The sequence below is a fragment of the Anomaloglossus baeobatrachus genome, chromosome 7 (genome assembly GCF_048569485.1).
Source record: "Anomaloglossus baeobatrachus isolate aAnoBae1 chromosome 7, aAnoBae1.hap1, whole genome shotgun sequence".
In the NCBI taxonomy this organism is placed as follows: Eukaryota; Metazoa; Chordata; class Amphibia; order Anura; family Aromobatidae; genus Anomaloglossus; species Anomaloglossus baeobatrachus.
In genome coordinates this window covers 121,991,886-122,011,809 of record NC_134359.1, presented here as the reverse complement: position 1 = coordinate 122,011,809, position 19,924 = coordinate 121,991,886, and the positions used below count along the sequence as shown (strand labels likewise).

Below are 19,924 nucleotides of genomic sequence, written 5' to 3'. Positions count from 1 at the left end.
TTTGTACAACTCCCACTAACAGTGATACAGGTAAAATATATCTTTGTACCATGTTAGCCAGTAGAGATAAAAAATAGTTTGTTTAAAAGAACGGAGTCCTCAGTGGTTGATACCTTTTAATGGCTAACTGAAAAGATGGTAATAATAGCAAGCAGTATACTGAGCCTGATGAAGAGACCTGAGAGTCTCGAAAGCTTGCTATTATTACCATCTTTTCAGTTAGCCATTAAAAGGTATCAACCACTGAGGACTCCGTTCTTTTAAACAAACTTTTTTTTTTACTAACAGAGTGAAGAAACGTTATCACATATTCATAGAAGTGACAACTTATATAGATTGTGGTGCTCTGAGTGCTGGGACCTCCAATAATATGTAAAATTGGGCACTTTTATCCCTGTTCGAATGGATCAGAAATGTACATGGCTGACCACAGGTCGATTCATTCTGTAAAATACTGCAGAGCTCAGCTTTTTCCAACAGCCACATAGAAAATGAATGGAGCAGCAGTCGAGCATGCGAACTGCACATCTAATCAAACAGGAATGAATAAAAAAAAAAGATCCCCGTTTGGCGATCAGCACTCAGATCGTCACAATGTATAAATTATCACCTAACCTTCTCTTCACGAGACAACTCCTTTAAGTGATAACTATGCTGTAAAACTAATAAAGCCTGATAACATTTGTTTGGTCAACCATAATAGCATTTGTAAATGCCGGGAATAAATGGAGAGGGGCTACAAGGAGCATTTCTTACATTGGTGGACTCATCATGTCCATTGCAATACATGGAGAGTGCAAAGATTTTAATGGAAACTGTGTAATATTTAATTTTCCTATGGAAGTGCATCAGCGGAAATGAAGACTTGTGATCACTTGGGGTCAAAACAGCAAGACAACCAGTGACCATCTTTTTTTTCGGAGGAGGAATCCTTCAAAACAAAAAATGTGTGTTAGATTCTTCATTGAGTCTGATGCAATGTAACATAGTACAGATACAGTATGTTACTATACATCTATTCTCAAGCAGTACGAGATGTACACAGATTTTTTTTGTAAAGGAGAAATGGTTGTTGCTAAGCAGAAGAATGCAGTTACTTAATGGGCACAAATTGTAAATTATTACTACAATACTGGAATGAAACCAACATTATATAGTGTCATTAATACAACAGGGAGAACTCCATAATCATAACATTCCTTCAATACAAATAATTAGCGGCATTTGATATAAAAAGCTTCATTTGTCACTTTACTATCCAGTTACATAAGGCTAAAACTTAGCTTGATAATTCACACCATGCATAAACCACACCGTGAGAGTCTTAAAAGTTTAGAGTTTGTTGCTTTGTTTACCAGGAGGAATGTAGTGATATTCTGTAGTAGTGCTAGGAAGCCCCAGTAGGATACAAATGCTGATTAATTGCAACTGTTAACATAAAATCAAACAAATAAACAAACAACCTCCCCCCATAAAATAGTGCAATCAAAAGGAGAAGGGAAGTAGGTAAAGAGGACAATATCTAGAATTTACACATAAATAACTGTTCTGCTGCTACACGGGAGCAAACACCCAGCAGCAAAACATTTGAGCAGCAATATGAGGAAAGAAAAATGCACTTGTGTGTACGATATATCTGTCAGATCCGCCACAACTGTAATGTGTAGCCTTCATGGAAAGTCATCCTTGTAACATCAAGACAATGCTTTAGACTATGTGCTTTTCTTTCTGAGCAGTCTCTCACACAACAATGCTCTTCCATTAGGAAGATTGTGTGTTATATTCAGTCTCTCCAGATGAAATTTGACTGAGTCTTCTGCTTGATCCAAAAAGCTTCCTGGAAATTTGTCCCGATTTTGCCTAACAAAACAAAATCCACTAGTTAATGATAACAGAAAAGACCGAGACCATCAAGATAGTATGGAATAGATAATCATAGCTGGGAAAGAAGCATATATCCTAAAACACTCGAGCAACACAATATTAATATCCCTGCTGTATTGTTAAAAACACGGAGATCCAAAATCTATTTTTGATTGACAACTTGTCTGTCACATTACTTGCCGCTATTATGTGACTAATGGCATGTGGGCTGAACCAATTAGAAGTCCTCTGTATTATATAGCTGAGGTTAAGAGTCTGACATATGCAAATTACCCTAGTAAAGTAGTGTGTGGAAAATTAAGTACACTCTAAAGGCCCAGTCACACTAAACAACTTACCAGCGATCCCAACAACGATACAACCTGATAGGGATCGCTGGTAAGTTGGTAGGATGTCGCTGGTGAGATGTCACATTAAGCGACGCTCCAGCGATCCCACCAGCAACCTGACCTGGCAGGGATCGCTGGAGCGTCGCTACACGTGGAAGCATGCTGTGCTTGGTAACTAAGGTAAATATCGGGTAACCAACCCGATATTTACCTTGGTTACCAGCGCACACCGCTTAGCGCTGGCTCCCTGCTCTCCTAGCCACAGTACACATCGGGTTAATTACCCGATGTGTACTGCAGCTACATGTGCACAGAGCAGGAGCCGGCACTGGCAGCTGAGAGCGGAGGAGGCTGGTAACGAAGGTAAATATCGGGTAACCAAGGTAAGGGCTTCTTGGTTACCCGCTGTTTACCGTGGTTACCAGCGTCCGCAGAAGCCGGCTCCTCCTGCCTGCACATTTAGTTGTTGCTCTGTCGCTGTCACACACAGCGATGTGTGCTTCACAGCGGGGGAGCAACAACTAAAAAATGGTCCAGGACATTCAGCAACAACCAGCGACCTCACAGCAGGGGCCAGGTTGTTGCTGGATGTCACACTAAGCAACATCGCTAGCAAGTTGTGCATCAGCAGCGATGTTGCTAGCGATGTTGCTTAGTGTGACGGTACCTTTACTGATTTAAGAGGATTAAAATCATAAGAAGTGTGCTGCTAATTAAATGCCCTTGATAAACTGTTCATCAGCAAAAGTGGCCACATCTATAAAAGCAGAAGTTTTATCTGTTTGCTGATCTGGAAAGCAATCAGGCATGTGGCAACAATGTCAAGGAGGAAAGACACTAGCAATGATCTTGGGGAAGCAAAAGTTTCTTAATCTGGGAAGGGCCACCAGTAAAAAAACACCAAAAAGGAGCCAAGACAAATGATATGTGCACACACAGAATGTGGTGAGCCTTCCTCATAAAGATGGCTGCAGCCGAGGTGCAAGATGCTGATGTCACAGCCACTCAACCTCCACACTAGAGGGGAGGGGCGGCTGCTTAGCATAAGACATGCACACTAATAAGGCTTGCACTGGGAGCCCATCATATAATGAGTGAAATGCACAGTGTCTGAACTGTGACCTATAAATGACGCCAGAAACACAGGTCAGGTGGGCAAAACAGCACTATATAGGTGCATCTCGCACGGATACACGAGACGCACAGTGTCTGAATAATGGCCTATAAATGACGCACAACACCAGGTCCAGGTGGGTCAGTTAGCACTATATGAGTACATAACACATGACAGGCTCACCATCAGCGTAGGGACTCGCAAGTGTGAGAATCCTTGAAGAACGGATTGTGAGCTTACATATTTTGGGCCAAAATATAAACTAATATCTCACTATTTGAGGTATGACACATTTTATCCATTTTTGCAGGATGTGTGTGGACCTTTTGAATTCAGGTGGTTAAATGGTGAGCCTGTCATGTGTTATGTACTCAAAGTGCTAACTGACCCGCCTGGACCTGGTGTTGTGCGTCATTTATAGGCCATTATTCAGACACTGTGCGTCTCGTGTATCCGTGCGAGATGCCCCTATATAGTGCTGTTTTGCCCGCCTGACCTGGGTTTCTGGCGTCATTTATAGGTCACAGTTCAGACACTGTGCATTTCACTCAATATATGATGGGCTCCCAGTGCAAGCCTTATTAGTGTGCATGTCTTATGCTAAGCAGCCGCCCCTCCCCTCTAGTGTGGAGGTTGAGTGGCTGTGACATCAGCATCTTGCACCTCGGCTGCAGCCATCTTTATGAGGAAGGCTCACCACATTCTGTGTGTGCACATATCATTTGTCTTGGCTCCTTTTTGGTGTTTTTTTGATATAGTTCTTTGTGGTTTTTCTAAGGGCCACCTGTAGTCCATCATTCTACATAGAAAAATATTATTCATAGGAGGGAAAGCATTGAATACAGTTGACAATATATCCAGAAGTGAATAACCCTGTAAAGTTCACCCCACGGTAAGAATATGCACTGTTCAGGAAAATTGCAGAGTGCAAAAAAAGCCGAGAACTACAACTCAGACTCTAAAGGCCTCAGTTAGCATGTAAAATCTGCATGACAGTACAATTAGCAAAAGACTGATTGGTTTGAAAGGGTTGCCAGAAAAAAAAAAAAAAAGAAAACGACTTCTTTTTAAAAAGATCATGGCAGCATGGCAAAAGTTTGCAAAATTGTATCTGAACAAACCACAAGACATCTGAATCAATTTCTTTGGACAGACAAGCTCTAAGTAAAGATATAACCATGGCCGAAAGTGTTGGCATCCTTGAAATTGTTCCAGAAAATGAAGTATTTCTCCCAGAAAATTATTGCAATTACACATATTTTGTTATACACATTTATTTCCTTTGTGTGTATTGGAACAAAATAAAAACAGAGAAAAAAAAAGAGAATTTTGTTTACTTACCGTAAATTCTTTTTCTTATAGTTCCGACATGGGAGACCCAGACCATGGGTGTATAGCTACTGCCTCCGGAGAACACACAAAGTACTACACTAAAAGTGTAGCTCCTCCCTCCGAGCATATACACTCCCCGGATGACAAATCCAACCAGTTTAGTGCCAAAGCTGAAGGAGGACATCCACCCATAAGTAGAGATAAAGTAAAACCCGGAATAACCGGAACCTCTGTCTACAACAACAGCCGGTGAAAACACACGGAACAAGAAAGCTGCCAACAGGCAACAGGGAGGGTGCTGGGTCTCCAATGTCGGAACTATAAGAAAAAGAATTTACGGTAAGTAAACAAAATTCTCTTTTTCTTCATCGTTCCTTATGGGAGACCCAGACCATGGGACGTCTCAAAGCAGTCCATGGGTGGGAAATAAACAGAAACTGAGAAGTAGGCGAAACCTAACTTCACAAATGGGCGACAGCCGTCCGAAGGATGCGTCTGCCCAAGCTCGCATCTGCCGAAGCATGAGCATGCACTTGGTAGTGCTTCGAAAAGGTGTGCAGACTAGACCAAGTGGCAGCCTGACAGACCTGCTGAGCCGTAGCCCAAGAGGCACCGACAGCTCTGGTCGAGTGCGCCTTAATCCCCGGCGGGGGAGGCACCTGAGAACATTGGTAGGCATCGGATATGGCCGACCTAATCCAACGAGCTATGGTCGGTTTAGAAGCCGAGAGACCCTTGCGCTGACCTGTGGTCAGCACAAAAAGAAAGGTGCACCGCCTGAAAAAAACAGCGGTGACACAGATCCGGAGCGTCCGCACCAAATCTAAAACATGCAACGCTTTCTCAAAGCGATGCACAGGGGCCGAACAAAGGGAGGACAATGAAATGTCCTGGTTAAGGTGGAAAGGAGACACCACCTTAGGGAGAAGGCCCGGAGTCGGACGGAGAACCACCTTGTCTTGGTGAAAAAAACCAAAAGAGGGTGACTCCGAAGAGAGCACAGTCAAATCAGAGACTCTCCTGAGAGAAATTATGGCCACCAGAAAGACCACTTTCTGTGAAAGACGAAACAACGAAACCTCCCTAAGAGGCTCAAAGGGGGGTTTCTGTAAGGCCATGAGGACCAGATTAAGGTCTCAGGGATCCAGAGACCGCCGGTAAGGCAGAATGATGTGAGATGCGCCCTGCATGAAGGTGCGCATCTGGGCCAGCCGGGCGATACGCCGCTGGAACAACGCTGACAGAGCCGAAAACTGTCCCTTGAGGGAATTAAGGGACAGTCCTAGCTGCAGGCCGGACTGTAGAAGGACAGGATGGTCGGCAAGGAAAAACAGCCAAGGAGCATGGCCGGAAGAACGACAGCAGGACAGGAAAATTCTCCAAGTCCTGTGGTAAATCCTGGCCGAGGAAGACTTCCGAGCCTGAGTCATAGTAAAGATGACCTCGGAAGGAATGCCTGAAGCCGTAAGGATTCAGGGCTCAAGAGCCACGCCGTCAATCTGAGAGCCGCAGAATTCTGGCGGAAAACGGACCTTGTGAGAGAAGGTCTGGCCGGTCCGGGAGATGCCACAGCACCTCTACGGACAGATGGAGCAGGTCTGGGAACCAAGCTCGCCTGGGCCAGCGATGAGTACGACCCGACGGCCCTCCATTCTGATCTTGCGCAGGACTCTGGGCAAGGGAGCTAGAGGGGGAAACACGGAGGCCAGACGGAACTGGGACCAATCTGGAACCAGCGCATCCGCTGCCAAGGCCTGAGGATCGTGGGAGCGAGCCACGTAAACCGGGACCTCGTTGTTGTGCCGGGTTGCCATTAGATCCACTTCCGGAGTGCCCCGCCTGCTAAATTGACCGGAACACTGCCGGATGCAGGGCCCACTCGCCGCTGTCCACGGTTTGACGGCTGAGATAATCTGCCACCCAGTCTTCTACGCCTGGGATGTGGACTGCGGATATGGTGGAGTCGGAGTCCTCCGTCCACTGAAGGATATGTTGAACTTCCAACATTGCTAGGCGGCTGCAAGTCCCGCCTTAGGTGTTGATGTAGTCAACTGCTGTCGCGTTGTCTGACTGGACTCGAATGTGCTTGACCGCCGACAGGTGGTGAAAAACTGCGACAGCTAGGAGTACAGCCCTGATTTCCAGCACATTGATCGAGAGGGCTGATTCGGACGGAGTCCAAGTGCCCTGTGCTCGGTGGTGGAGAAATACTGCTCCCCAGCCGGATAGACTAGCATCCGTGGTGAGAATCACCCAGGACGGGGCCAGAAAGGAGCGTCCCTGGGACAGAGAGAGGGGCCGAAGCCACCACTTAAAGAGAGCTCCTGGTCTGTGGCGACAGAGCCACCAGCCTGTGCAAGGAAGAGGTTCCTTGTCCCAACAGCGGAGAATGTCCAGCTGCAAGGAACGCAGATGGAACTGGCAAAGGGAACCGCCTCCATTGACGCCAACATCTGACCCAGCACCTGCATGAGGTGCCTGATGGAATGACGGTGGAGCCTCAGCAGAGAGCGAACCGCCAGATGAAGGGACTGCTGATTGACTAAGGACAGCTTCACAAGTGCCAGCAGAGTCTCGAATTGCATCCCTAGGTACGTAAGTTCCTGGGTCGGGGTCAGAGTGGACTTGCAGGCGTGGCGAGAGTGAGCGAGACACTCCGCTGAGAGTGAGCGAGACACTCCGCTGAGAGTGAGCGAGACACTCCGCTGAGAGTGAGCGAGACACTCCGCTGAGAGTGAGCGAGACACTCCGCTGAGAGTGAGCGAGACACTCCGCTGAGAGTGAGCGAGACACTCCGCTGAGAGTGAGCGAGACACTCCGCTGAGAGTGAGCGAGACACTCCGCTGAGAGTGAGCGAGACACTCCGCTGAGAGTGAGCGAGACACTCCGCTGAGAGTGAGCGAGACACTCCGCTGAGAGTGAGCGAGACACTCCGCTGAGAGTGAGCGAGACACTCCGCTGAGCGTGAGCGAGACACTCCGCTGAGCGTGAGCGAGACACTCCGCTGAGCGTGAGCGAGACACTCCGCTGAGAGTGAGCGAGACACTCCGCTGAGAGTGAGCGAGACACTCCGCTGAGAGTGAGCGAGACACTCCGCTGAGAGTGAGCGAGACACTCCGCTGAGAGTGAGCGAGACACTCCGCTGAGAGTGAGCGAGACACTCCGCTGAGAGTGAGCGAGACACTCCGCTGAGAGTGAGCGAGACACTCCGCTGAGAGTGAGCGAGACACTCCGCTGAGAGTGAGCGAGACACTCCGCTGAGAGTGAGCGAGACACTCCGCTGAGAGTGAGCGAGACACTCCGCTGAGAGTGAGCGAGACACTCCGCTGAGAGTGAGCGAGACACTCCGCTGAGAGTGAGCGAGACACTCCGCTGAGAGTGAGCGAGACACTCCGCTGAGAGTGAGCGAGACACTCCGCTGAGAGTGAGCGAGACACTCCGCTGAGAGTGAGCGAGACACTCCGCTGAGAGTGAGCGAGACACTCCGCTGAGAGTGAGCGAGACACTCCGCTGAGAGTGAGCGAGACACTCCGCTGAGAGTGAGCGAGACACTCCGCTGAGAGTGAGCGAGACACTCCGCTGAGAGTGAGCGAGACACTCCGCTGAGAGTGAGCGAGACACTCCGCTGAGAGTGAGCGAGACACTCCGCTGAGAGTGAGCGAGACACTCCGCTGAGAGTGAGCGAGACACTCCGCTGAGAGTGAGCGAGACACTCCGCTGAGAGTGAGCGAGACACTCCGCTGAGAGTGAGCGAGACACTCCGCTGAGAGTGAGCGAGACACTCCGCTGAGAGTGAGCGAGACACTCCGCTGAGAGTGAGCGAGACACTCCGCTGAGAGTGAGCGAGACACTCCGCTGAGAGTGAGCGAGACACTCCGCTGAGAGTGAGCGAGACACTCCGCTGAGAGTGAGCGAGACACTCCGCTGAGAGTGAGCGAGACACTCCGCTGAGAGTGAGCGAGACACTCCGCTGAGAGTGAGCGAGACACTCCGCTGAGAGTGAGCGAGACACTCCGCTGAGAGTGAGCGAGACACTCCGCTGAGAGTGAGCGAGACACTCCGCTGAGAGTGAGCGAGACACTCCGCTGAGAGTGAGCGAGACACTCCGCTGACAGTCTGCACTGGATGAAGCCCTGACTAGAAGGTCGTCCAGGTAAGGAATCACTACCAACCCCTGGAGGAGCAGAACCGCAACCACTGCTGCCATGACCTTGGTGAATCACGAGGGGCCGTGGCTAACCCCAAGGGGAGAGCCACGAATTGGGAATGTTCCTCTCCGATTACAAAACGTAGCCAACGCTGGTGTGAAACTGCGATTGGCACATGCAGATAGACATCTCTGATGTCGATGGATGCTAAGAAATCTCCTTGGGTCATTGACTGATCGCAGAGATTCCATGCAAAAGTGCCGCACCTGAACATGCTTGTTGAGAAGCTTGAGATCCAGGTCGGAAGGCACCGTCCTTTTCGGGAACTAGGAAGAGATTTGAGTAGAAATCTCAGAACCGTTCCCAGTCGGGAACTGGTACAATTAGTCCATTGGCCTGCAAGAATGCCACGGCCTGTGAGAAGGCGGCGGCCTTGGAGCAGGGGGGAGTTGACAGAAAAAATCTGTTTGGCGGGCTGGATAGAATTCTATTCTGTAGCCGTGGGAGATGGAAACCCACACCCACTGATCGAAGACGTGTTGAAACCACACGTCGCCCAAGAGGGAGAGCCTGCCACCGACCAAGGACGTTACTGGCGCGGCCAGACAATCAAGAGGAGGCTGCCTTGTGGCAGCAGCTCCTGCCGACTTAGGACGCGGCTTCATGCGCCAGTTGGTTTACGGACCTTGGCTGAGTTAGTGGACGAGGCCGAGGGCTTAGAGGACGACCAGTTAGAGGAACGAAAGGAACGAAACCTCGACTGGTTCCTGCCCTGGACAGGTTTCCTGGGTTGTGGCATGGAAGTACTCTTCCTGCCAAAAACTTCCTGAATAATTTCATCCAGTTGTTCACCAAATAGACTGGTCCCGGCAAAAGGGAGTCCAGCAAGGAACTTCTTAAGAAGCATCTGCCTTCCACTCTCGAAGCCACAGGAACCTGCGGATAGCGAGGGAAGTAGCCGAGGCCACCGCAGTGCGGTGACAGTCTCCAGCACGGCAGACATGGCATAGGATGAAAAGACTGAAGCCTGGAAGTTAAGGCAACCATTTCGGGCATAAAGTCCCTGGTGAGGGAATGCATCTCCTCCCGAGAAGCAGAGATGGCTTTGAGAGCCCACACTGCTGCAAAAGATGGGGAGAACGAGGCCCCTGCCGCCTCATATATAGATTTGGCCAGAAGGACAACCTGGCGGACAGTGGGATCCTTAGAGAGGTGCCGTCAGCCACTGATACAACTGTCCGGGCTGAAGTCTAGACACCGGAGGGTCCACCCTTGGTGAATGAGCCCACTCCTTGACCACCACTGGTGGAAGGGGGAAACAGTCATCAGAACCACGCTTTGGAAAGCGTCTGTCAGGACAGGCTCTGGGCTTGGTCACAGTGACCTGAAGCTGGAGTGGATAAGGAACACACTCCTTGTTCTCTTAGGCAAGGTATACTGATGCTTTTCTGCCAGAGAGGGGTGCTCCCCTGATACAGGCGGATTGAGGTCCAGTACAATATAATGGACGCAATCAAATCATTAGCATCTGCGTCACTTCCGGACAGATCAATGGGGTACATGGAGAAGCGTCCGAGCCCCCAGTAAAGGCATCCTCCTTGTCCTGCGAGTCAGCTCGTGAACCAGAGCCGCGGGGCGAGGAGGGAAAGGGGACCCTGCATCTCCATTTTAGGAGGACGGGGTCTGAGACCAGATAAAGAATCCTCTGTGAGCTTTGCTGAGCGAGCCGTAGCAGCAGAAGCGCCCTGAGGAGGGGGCTGATGCATGCTCAGCAGCGTCCGGGACAGCTGTCCCCTGGAGAGAGGGATTCTACCCAAGCCGGGGGTCAGCCACCGGAGCTGGAGCAGCCGGAGGGACCACTGGGGATGAGCCTCCAGGCTGAGGCACCACTATGTTAGAGCAGGCATCACAATGTGGTTATGTGCTCGGTACAGGCAGTACGAGTCTACATGCAGTGCATAATAAGAACAGCCTTGCAGCACTGCTCTGATATGAGACATGCTGCAGAAGTGGGGGCTCTGTCCAGGATGACCCTCAGCAGAGTATATAAACAGAGTATATAAGCAGCTGCACAACCGGAGGTTGTGCTTGCCAGACCGTTTACATAGAGACATCTCTGTGCCCTCCAGATCCCCCAGCCCAGGCCCCCATTTGTCACAATGTGTTATGCAGACATTGAGAACGCTGAGAAAATGGCGTCCGCAGCCTGCGTCTCCACGAGGAGAGGGGGCGGGGCCTATTGTGAGAGCAGGACGGAGGGCAAATGAGGCGTACGTGGGAGGGAATCCTTCCTCAGTGAGGAGTGTCCCTTCCCTGTGCTGACCAGCCGCTGGGCGGAGCCACACTGTCCCACTGCACTGACTGACATGCAGGGGAAGAGAATCGAAACTAGGCCTCAGGCGAAGCCGGGGCCTAGATTTAAACATGCGGCCAGCGAGCAGGCACTATCGACACGGTTCTCCAGAGAAAACTGGAGAACCGGCCGGAAATGTTAACACAGTTATAAAACACACTCTCCCCAATAAATAAGGTACAAGGGACTCCTGGAAAGACCACCGTCTGTGGTAATAACGTCTCAGTACTTAGCTTGTGAGACGCAGGTGCCAGGTCCCTGGGGGGTGATCTCTCCGTCCGTCAGGATCCTGAACAGGGCTGCGGATGGAGACCGGTCTCCTGCAAAGCAGTGAGAACCGTGATGGCTCCCACTTCAAGCCAGAGCCCGAGGGATGGTGAAGGAGCGCGGCATGAAAAAGGGCTCCAGCCCTGAAATCAACCTTAACAGCACCGCCGACACAGTGGGGTGAGAAGGGACATGCCGGGAGTCCAGATTGGACCCGCTTTTCTTCCAAATCTTTGAAATCAAAAATCAACAATCAGAGGATGCATGTGTGTGTGTGACCTCCTGAACACAAAGCATTGAACTGGTTGGATTTGTCATCCGGGGAGTGTATATGCTCGGAGGGAGGAGCTACACTTTTAGTGTAGTACTTTGTGTGTCCTCCGGAGGCAGTAGCTATACACCCATGGTCTGGGTCTCCCATAAGGAACGATGAAGAAAGGCAAATTGGACATAATTTCACATAAAACCCTCCAAAATTGGCTGGACAAAATTGTTGGTACCCTCAACTGAATCACACTCTTAGGAATACATAACTGCAATTAATCGCTTCCTATAACCATCAACAAGCATCTTACACCTTTCAAGTGGAATTTTGGACCATTCTTCTTTTGCAGACTGCTCCAGGTCTCTCATATGTGAAGGCGCCTTCTCCCAACAGCAATTTTAAGACTTGTCCACTGGTGTTCAATGGTATTTAGATAAAGACTCATTGTTGGCCACTTCAGAACTCTCCAGCTCTTTTGTTTCCATCCAATTCCGGGGGCTTCTTGAATTAATTTTGGGGTCTCTGTCCTGCTGTAAGACCCATGACATAAGATGCAAACCCAGTTTTCTGACACTAGGCACTACATTGTGACCCAAAATCCTTTGATAATCTTCAGTTTTCATGATGCCTTCACACAGTCAAGGCACCCAGTGCCAGATCCAGCAAAACAACACTAAAATATCTATGAACTTCCACCATATTTGACTGTAGGTACTGTGTTCTTTTCTTTGTAGGCTTCATTTTGTTTTTTGGTAAAAAGTAAAATAATATGCTTTACCAAAAAGCTCTATCTGGGTCTCCTCTGTCCACAATACGTTTTCCCAAAAGGATTTTAGCTTTGGAACTTAGGGCCACTTTACACGCTGCGATATCGGTACCGATATCGCTAGCGTGGGTACCCGCCCCCATCGGTTGTGCGACACGGGCAAATCGCTGTCCGTGGCGCACAACATCGCCCGGACCCGTCACACTACTTACCTGCCCTGCGACGTCGCTGTGACTTTCTAAGGGGGCGGTCCGTGCAGCGTCACAGCGACGTCACTAAGCGGCCGCCCAATCAAAGCGGAGGGGTGGAGATGAGCGGGACATAACATCTCGCCCACCTCCTTCCTTCCGCATTGCGGGCGGCGGCAGGTAAGGTGAGGTTCCTCGTTCCTGCAGCGTCACACGGAGCGGTGTGTGCTGCCACAGGAGCGACGAACTACATCGTACACGCTGCAGGAGCGATATTTGAGAAGGGACCCCCATGTCACCGATGAGCGATTTTGAACGTTTTTACGACGATTCAAAATTGCTCATTGGTGTCACATGCAACGACATCGCTAATGCGGCCGGATGTGCGTCACAAATTCCGTGACCCCAACGACATCCCATTAGCGATGTCGTAGCGTGTAAAGCGGCCTTTACACTTTGGCAAACTGCAGTCTAGTTTTTTTATGCCTATGTCTCAGTAGTGGGGTTCTCCTGGGGCTCCTGCCATAGTGTTCATTTAATTCAAATGTTGATGGATCGTTTGTACTGACACTGATGCACCCCAAGTCTGCAGGACAGCTTGAATTTCTTTGGAGCGTGATTGCAGCTGCTTATCTACCATCCAGATTATTCTGTGTTGCAACTTTGCATCAATTTTTCTCTGCCACCCATATTTAGGGAGATTAGCTACAGTGCCATGGATTGTAAACCTCTTGATTATGTTGCACACTGTGGACAAAGCAACATCAAGATCTCTAGAGATGGACTTGTAACTTGAGATTGTTAATATTTTTCAACAATTTTGATTCTAAAGTTCTCAAACAGTTCTCTTATCTTTGTATTCTCCATGCTTAGTGTGGCACACACAGACATAAAATGCAAAGATTGGGTAAACTTCTCCCCTTTATATCAGGTTTCAGGTGTGATTTTCATATTGCCCACACTTGTTACTTGCCACAGGTAAGTTTTTTTTTTTTTAAATTCTTTATTTTAAAGACAAACTCGAATCAGTACAGGATATCTCCTGCTCCACACAGGGCAGCAAGAATTATTATAAAAAAAATTAACATTTAACATTGACATGCATAGTATCGATCCGCTCACTAGCACAACTCTCGTCCCCGCAACTGCTCGAGTCTCACCCAGTTTAAACCTTTTATAAACCAACCCAACAAAAAAGATAGAATACAGAGCAGAGAGAAGAGAGCAAAGTCAGAAAAAAGTTTAAAGCAGGGAAAAAGAAAAAAGGGGATAGAAGGGAGGGAGGAGAGGGGAAGATGGGGGGAAAAGAGGCGGGAGGGGGGGGTGTGTTTCTCCGGAGCCTCACGACTGCTGCGGAACAGAAAACAATCTAGCGTAATCCGCCGAATAGGTGTACTCCAACCAAGGAAACCAAGTCCTATGGAACTTGTCCTATCGGTCATTGATAGAAAATGTCAGATCCTCCATATGCATGAGGTCATTTATCCGAGACCCACTGTGTCAGTGTGGGGGGGGGGTCGTGGACTTCCAGCTAAGCGGGATGCAAGACCTGGCAGCCATGACCAGAAATCTAAGCAAGGAGCGCTTGTACTTAGGAGCCGGTAGTTACGATAACTAAGAGAAACAGTTTCCGGGCCCAGTGTCACGTTCGTACCAGTCACCAGTCCAATCACATCCCTCACCTCTTACCAGAACCGCTGTAGAGAAGGACAGGACCAAAAGATGTGCACGTAATCACCCTCTCCCGAGCCACATCAACAGATGGGGTCGACTGAGGGGAACATCCTATGGCGTCTAGTCGGGACTCTGTACCATCTAGTCAGTAGCCACAGGTAAGTTTGAACAAGAATCAGATGCGTGAAATAAAGTTGTTTACCCACAAATTTGGAAAGGTGCCAAAACTTTTGTCCGGCCCATTTTTGGGGTTGTGTGTGAAACTATGTCCAATTTTCCTTTTCTTCCCTCTGTTGTTTTTGTGTTATTCCAATACACACAAAGGAAATAAACGTGTATAACAACATGTGTAACCAGTAATTTTCTGGGAGAAACACTTCATTTTCTGGAACAATTTCAAGGGTGCCAACACTTACGGTCATTACTATAATATGATCACTGCAATACATAAAGAGGATAGAAATTTTGATGGGAGTGCTTCCTAAACAATTATGAATAATGGCTTAAATCTGAGTAAAGATTTTATCCAGCCGTTTACTTTCTTAAGAAGTGAAAATCAGGGACATTATGATTACAATACTTGCCTCTGCTGGCTTGCCAGCGCCAACAATGATGAGTTTGCCATCTTCTAGCCCCACAAGAATGTGACTATTCTCTTTTGTCACAGAGACACAATGAATTGGAACTCGCATACTGAGTGGTGAAACACTTAGACTCAAACTGCAAATGATATAATCACAACATAATCAAGGTATTTTTATATAGCTATTACTTACATGATATTACATTGTCAATCCATTCAGTACCAGAAAACAAGTAATCTCTAGTATTTATAAAGAGCTTAGCTTATGAATCAGTATTTGTTTACAGATTTACTTGTCATATATTTACTGCTGTTTAGTTAAAGTGTCCACAAAGCGTAGGGGAAAATATAGTGCCTTGCACCTTGAGAAAGTCCCAAAGTGGATGAAATGTTGGTGTGACGTCAGGACACTGTTCTATGTGGGTGATGACTGCTGAACTTGCCTGTGATATTAACTGACTGCAATAACGTGAACTTCGATTTGATTAGGTCTTCCGGTATGAGCTGCCACCAGAGACTGTAGCAGTTGTGTCGAGTGAGAGATATGTACATATGTGTTTGTGCATCTATAGTGTGTGTGTGTGTGTGTGTGTGTGTGTGTGTGTGTCGCAATATAATTGTCTAGACACATACCTTCACCTACTGTATCCTCACCAATCCCTTGTAGATTGTGAGCCCTCGCGGGCAGGGTCCTCTCTCCCCTCTTCTACCTGTGTGTGCCTTGGATTGTTCATTATTATTGTACTTGTCCCTATTATGTATACCCCTTTTTATACATTAAGCGCTATGGGGCATTAATAGTGCTATAATAATAAATAATAAATACAACCTCCCCGACTAGACCATTTTAAAATGTCTCAACTTGTTCAGTGTTAAGTTCGAGGGTCATGTGCAGAAATGAAGGGAATTTTGTTTACTTACCGTAAATTCCTTTTCTTCTAGCTCTAATTGGGAGACCCAGACAATTGGGTGTATAGGCTATGCCTCCGGAGGCAGCACAAAGTATTACACTCAAAAGTGTTAAGCCCCTCCCCTTCTGCCTATACACCCCCCGTGCTCCCACGGGCTCCTCAGTTTTGGTGCAAAAGCAAGAAGGAGGAAAAAGAATTATAAACTGGTTTAAAGTAACATCGATCCGAAGGAATATCGGAGAACTGAAACCATTCAACATGAACTACATGTGTACACAAAAAAACAGGGGCGGGTGCTGGGTCTCCCAATTAGAGCTAGAAGAAAAGGAATTTACGGTAAGTAAACAAAATTCCCTTCTTCTTTGTCGCTCTATTGGGAGACCCAGACAATTGGGATGTCCAAAAGCAATCCCTGGGTGGGTAAAATAATACCTCGTAAGAGAGCCGTAAAACGGCCTTTTCCTACAGGTGCGCAATCGCCGCCTGAAGGACTCGTCTACCTAGACTGGCATCCGCCGAAGCATAGGTATGCAACTGATAGTGTTTCGTGAAAGTGTGCAGGCTCGACCAGGTAGCCGCCTGACACACCTGCTGAGCCGTATCCTGGTGTCTCAAAGCCCAGGACGCACCCACGGCTCTGGTAGAATGGGCCTTCAGCCCTGAGGGAACCGGAAGCCCAGCCGAACGGTGGACTTCGATAATTGGCTCCTTGATCCACCGAGCCAAGGTTGATTTGGAAGCCTGTGACCCTTTACGCTGGCCAGCGACAAGGACAAAAAGTGCATCCGAGCGGCGCAGGGGCGCCGTACGAGAATGTAGAGTCTGAGTGCTCTCACCAGATCTAACAAGTGCAAATCCTTTTCACATTGGTGAACTGGATGAGGACAAAAAGAAGGTAAGGAGATATCCTGATTGAGATGAAAGGGGGATACCACCTTAGAGAGAAAGTCCGGAACCGGACGCAGAACCACCTTGTCCTGGTGAACAACCAGGAAAGGGGCTCTGCATGACAGCGCTGCTAGCTCGGACACTCTCCGAAGTGAAGTGACTGCTACTAGAAAAAACCCTTTCTGCGAAAGGCGTGAGAGAGAGAAATATCTCTCATTGTCTCGAATGGTGATTTCTAAAGAACCAGCAGCACCCTGTTCAGAATCCAGGGTTCTAACGTCAGCTTGTAAGAAGGAACGATGTGACAAACCCCCTGCAGGAACGTGCGTACCTGTGAAAGTCTGGCTAGGCGCTTCTGGAAAAAACACAGAGAGCGCTGAGACTTGTCCCTTAAGGGAGTTGAGCGACAAACCCTTTTCCAGTCCAGATTGAAGGAAGGACAGAAAAAATGGGCAAGGCAAAGTGCCAGGGAGAAGAACCCTGAGCAGAGCACCACGACAGGAAAATTTTCCACGTCCTGTGGTAGATCTTGGCGGACGTTGGTTTCCTAGCCTGTCTCATAGTGGCAATGACGTCTTGAGATAATCCTGAAGACGCTAGGATCCAGGACTCAATGGCCACACAGTCAGGTTGAGGGCCACAGAATTGAGATGGAAAAAACGGCCCTTGAGATAACAAGTCTGGTCGGTCTGGTAGTGCCCACGGTTGGCCGACCGTGAGATGCCACAGATCCGGGTACCACGACCTCCTCGGCCAGTCTGGAGCGACGAGGATGACGCGGCGGTAGTCGGCCCTGATCTTGCGTAACACTCTGGGCAACAGTGCCAGCGGAGGAACACATAAGGGAGCTGAAACTGCGACCAATCCTGAACTAAGGCGTCTGCCGCCAGAGCTCTGGGATCTTGAGACCGTGCCATGAACGTCGGTACCTTGTTATTGTGCCGGGACGCCATGAAGTCGACGTCCGGCACCCCCCAGCGGCAACAGATCTCCTGAAACACGCCCGGGTGAAGGGACCATTCCCCTGTGTCCATGCCCTGGCGACTGAGATAATCCGCTTCCCAGTTTTCCACGCTTGGAATGTGAACTGCAGAGATGGTGGAGGCCGTGGCTTCCACCCACATCAAAATCCGCCGGACTTCCTGGGAGGCTTGCCGACTGCGTGTGCCGCCTTGGTGGTTGATGTATGCCACCACTGTGGAATTGTCCGACTGAATTCTGATCTGCTTGCCTTCCAGCCACTGCTGGAAAGCTTTCAGGGCAAGATACCCTGCCCGTATTTCCAGAAAATTGATCTGAAGCGAGGACTCTTGCTGGGTCCACGTACCCTAAGCCCTGTGGTGGAGAAAAACCGCTCCCCACCCTGACAGACTCGCGTCCGTCGTGACTACTTCCCAGGATGGGGGTAGGAAAGATTTCCCCTTCGCTAATGAAGTGGGAATAAGCCACCACCGAAGGGAAGCTTTGGTCGTCTGAGAGAGGGAGACGATCCTGACGAGGGACGTCGGCTTCCTGTCCCATTTGCATAGGATGTCCCATTGAAGGGGACGCAGGTGAAATTGCGCGAAAGGGACTGCCTCCATTGCTGTCACCATCTTCCCCAGGAAGTGCGTGAGGCGCCTCACGGGGTGTGACTGGCCTTGAAGGAGAGATTGTACCCCTTTCCGTAGTGACTGCTGTTTGATCAGCGGAAGCTTCACTATCGCTGAGAGTATGAAACTTCGTGCCAAGATATGTCAGCGATTGGGCCGGTGTCAGATTTGACTTTGGAAAATTGATGATCCACCCGAAACCCTGGAGAGTCTCCAGGGTAACGTCAAGGCTGCGTTGGCATGCCTCTATAGAGGGTGCCTTGATCAGCAGATCGTCCAAATACTGGATCACCGAGTGACCCAGGGAGTGTAGAAGCGCTACTACAGTAGCCATAACCTTGGTAAAAACCCGTGGGGCTGTTGCCAGGCCGAACGGCAGTGCCACGAATTGCAGGTATTCGTGTCCTATGGCGAAGCGCAAGAAGCGCTGGTGCTCTGGAGCAATCGGTACATGGGGATAAGCATTTTTGATATCGATTGATGCAAGGAAATCTCCTTGGAACATTGAGGCGATGACGGAGCGGAGGGATTCCATCCGGAACCGCCTGGTTTTTACCCGTCTGTTGAGCAGTTTCAGGTCCAGGACCGGGCGGAAAGACCCGTCCTTCTTTGAGACCACCAACAAGTTGGAGTAAAAACCGTGGCTCTGTTGCTGAAGAGGAACAGGGATCACCACTCCTTCAGCCGTCAGAGTGCGCCGCGCCTGCAGAGGAGCCTCGGCTCGCTCGGGAGGCGGGGATGACCTGAAGAATCGAGTCGGGGGACGAGAGGTAAACTCTATCTCGGAACCGTGAGACAGAATAACTCTCACCCAGCGGTCTTTTATTTGTGGCAGCCCGGTGTCGCAAAAGCGGGAGAGCCTGCCACCGACCGAGGATGCTACTAGCGGAGGCCGAAAGTCATGAGGAAGCCGCTTTGTTAGCGGCGCCCCCGGTGGTCTGTTTAGGACGTGACTTAGACCGCCATGCATCAGAGCTCCTTTGTCTTTCTGAGACCTTGTGGACGAGGAGAATTGGGACCTGCCCGCGCCCCGAGAGGAGCGAAACCTCGACTGCCCTCTCCTCTGTTGGGATATGTTTGGTTGGGACTGGGGTAAGGATGTATCCTTTCCCTTGGATTGTTTGATGACTTCATCCAGACGCTCGCCAAACAACCTGTCGCCACAAATTGGCAAACTGGTTAAGCGCTTTTTTGGAAGCAGAATCTGCCTTCCATTCCCGTAGCCATAAGGCCCTGCGGAGTACCACCGAATTGGCGGCCGCAACCGCCGTACAGCTCGCAGAGTCCAGGACAGCACTAATAGCGTTGCCGAAGTTTGGGAGGTAATGGATGCCACTTGTGGCGCGGCCGTGCATGTGGCTGCTTCAATTTGCACTTGACCTGCTGAGATAGCTGGTAGCGCCCATACGGCTGCGAATGCTGGGACAAAAGAAGCTCCGATAGCTTCATAGATGGATTTCAACCAGAGCTCCATCTGCCCGTCAGTGGCATCTTTGAGCGAGGCTCCATCCTCCACTGCAAGTAATGATCTAGCCGCCAGTCTGTGAGATTGGAGGGTCCACTCTGAGACACTGAGTCCAACCTTTAACCACGTCAGGTGGAAAAGGACAACGTGTATCCTTAAGGCGCT

The 19,924-nt window shown here is 49.4% G+C and overlaps 1 protein-coding gene across 3 annotated transcripts in view; it reads right to left on the bottom strand.

Moving 5' to 3' along the window:
- Positions 1-218: 218 nt before the first annotated feature.
- Positions 219-19,924, bottom strand: part of NBEAL1 (neurobeachin like 1) — a 283,360-nt gene continuing 263,654 nt past the window's right edge. For all 3 annotated transcript variants that reach the window (XM_075317649.1, XM_075317650.1, XM_075317651.1), the window contains 2 exons: positions 14,905-15,040; positions 219-1,860 (listed from right to left, as the gene is read on the bottom strand). In XM_075317649.1, coding sequence (XP_075173764.1) covers positions 1,762-1,860; positions 14,905-15,040 — 235 coding nt within the window. In that variant the 3' untranslated portion in view covers positions 219-1,761. The remainder of the gene's footprint in view (positions 1,861-14,904; positions 15,041-19,924) is intronic.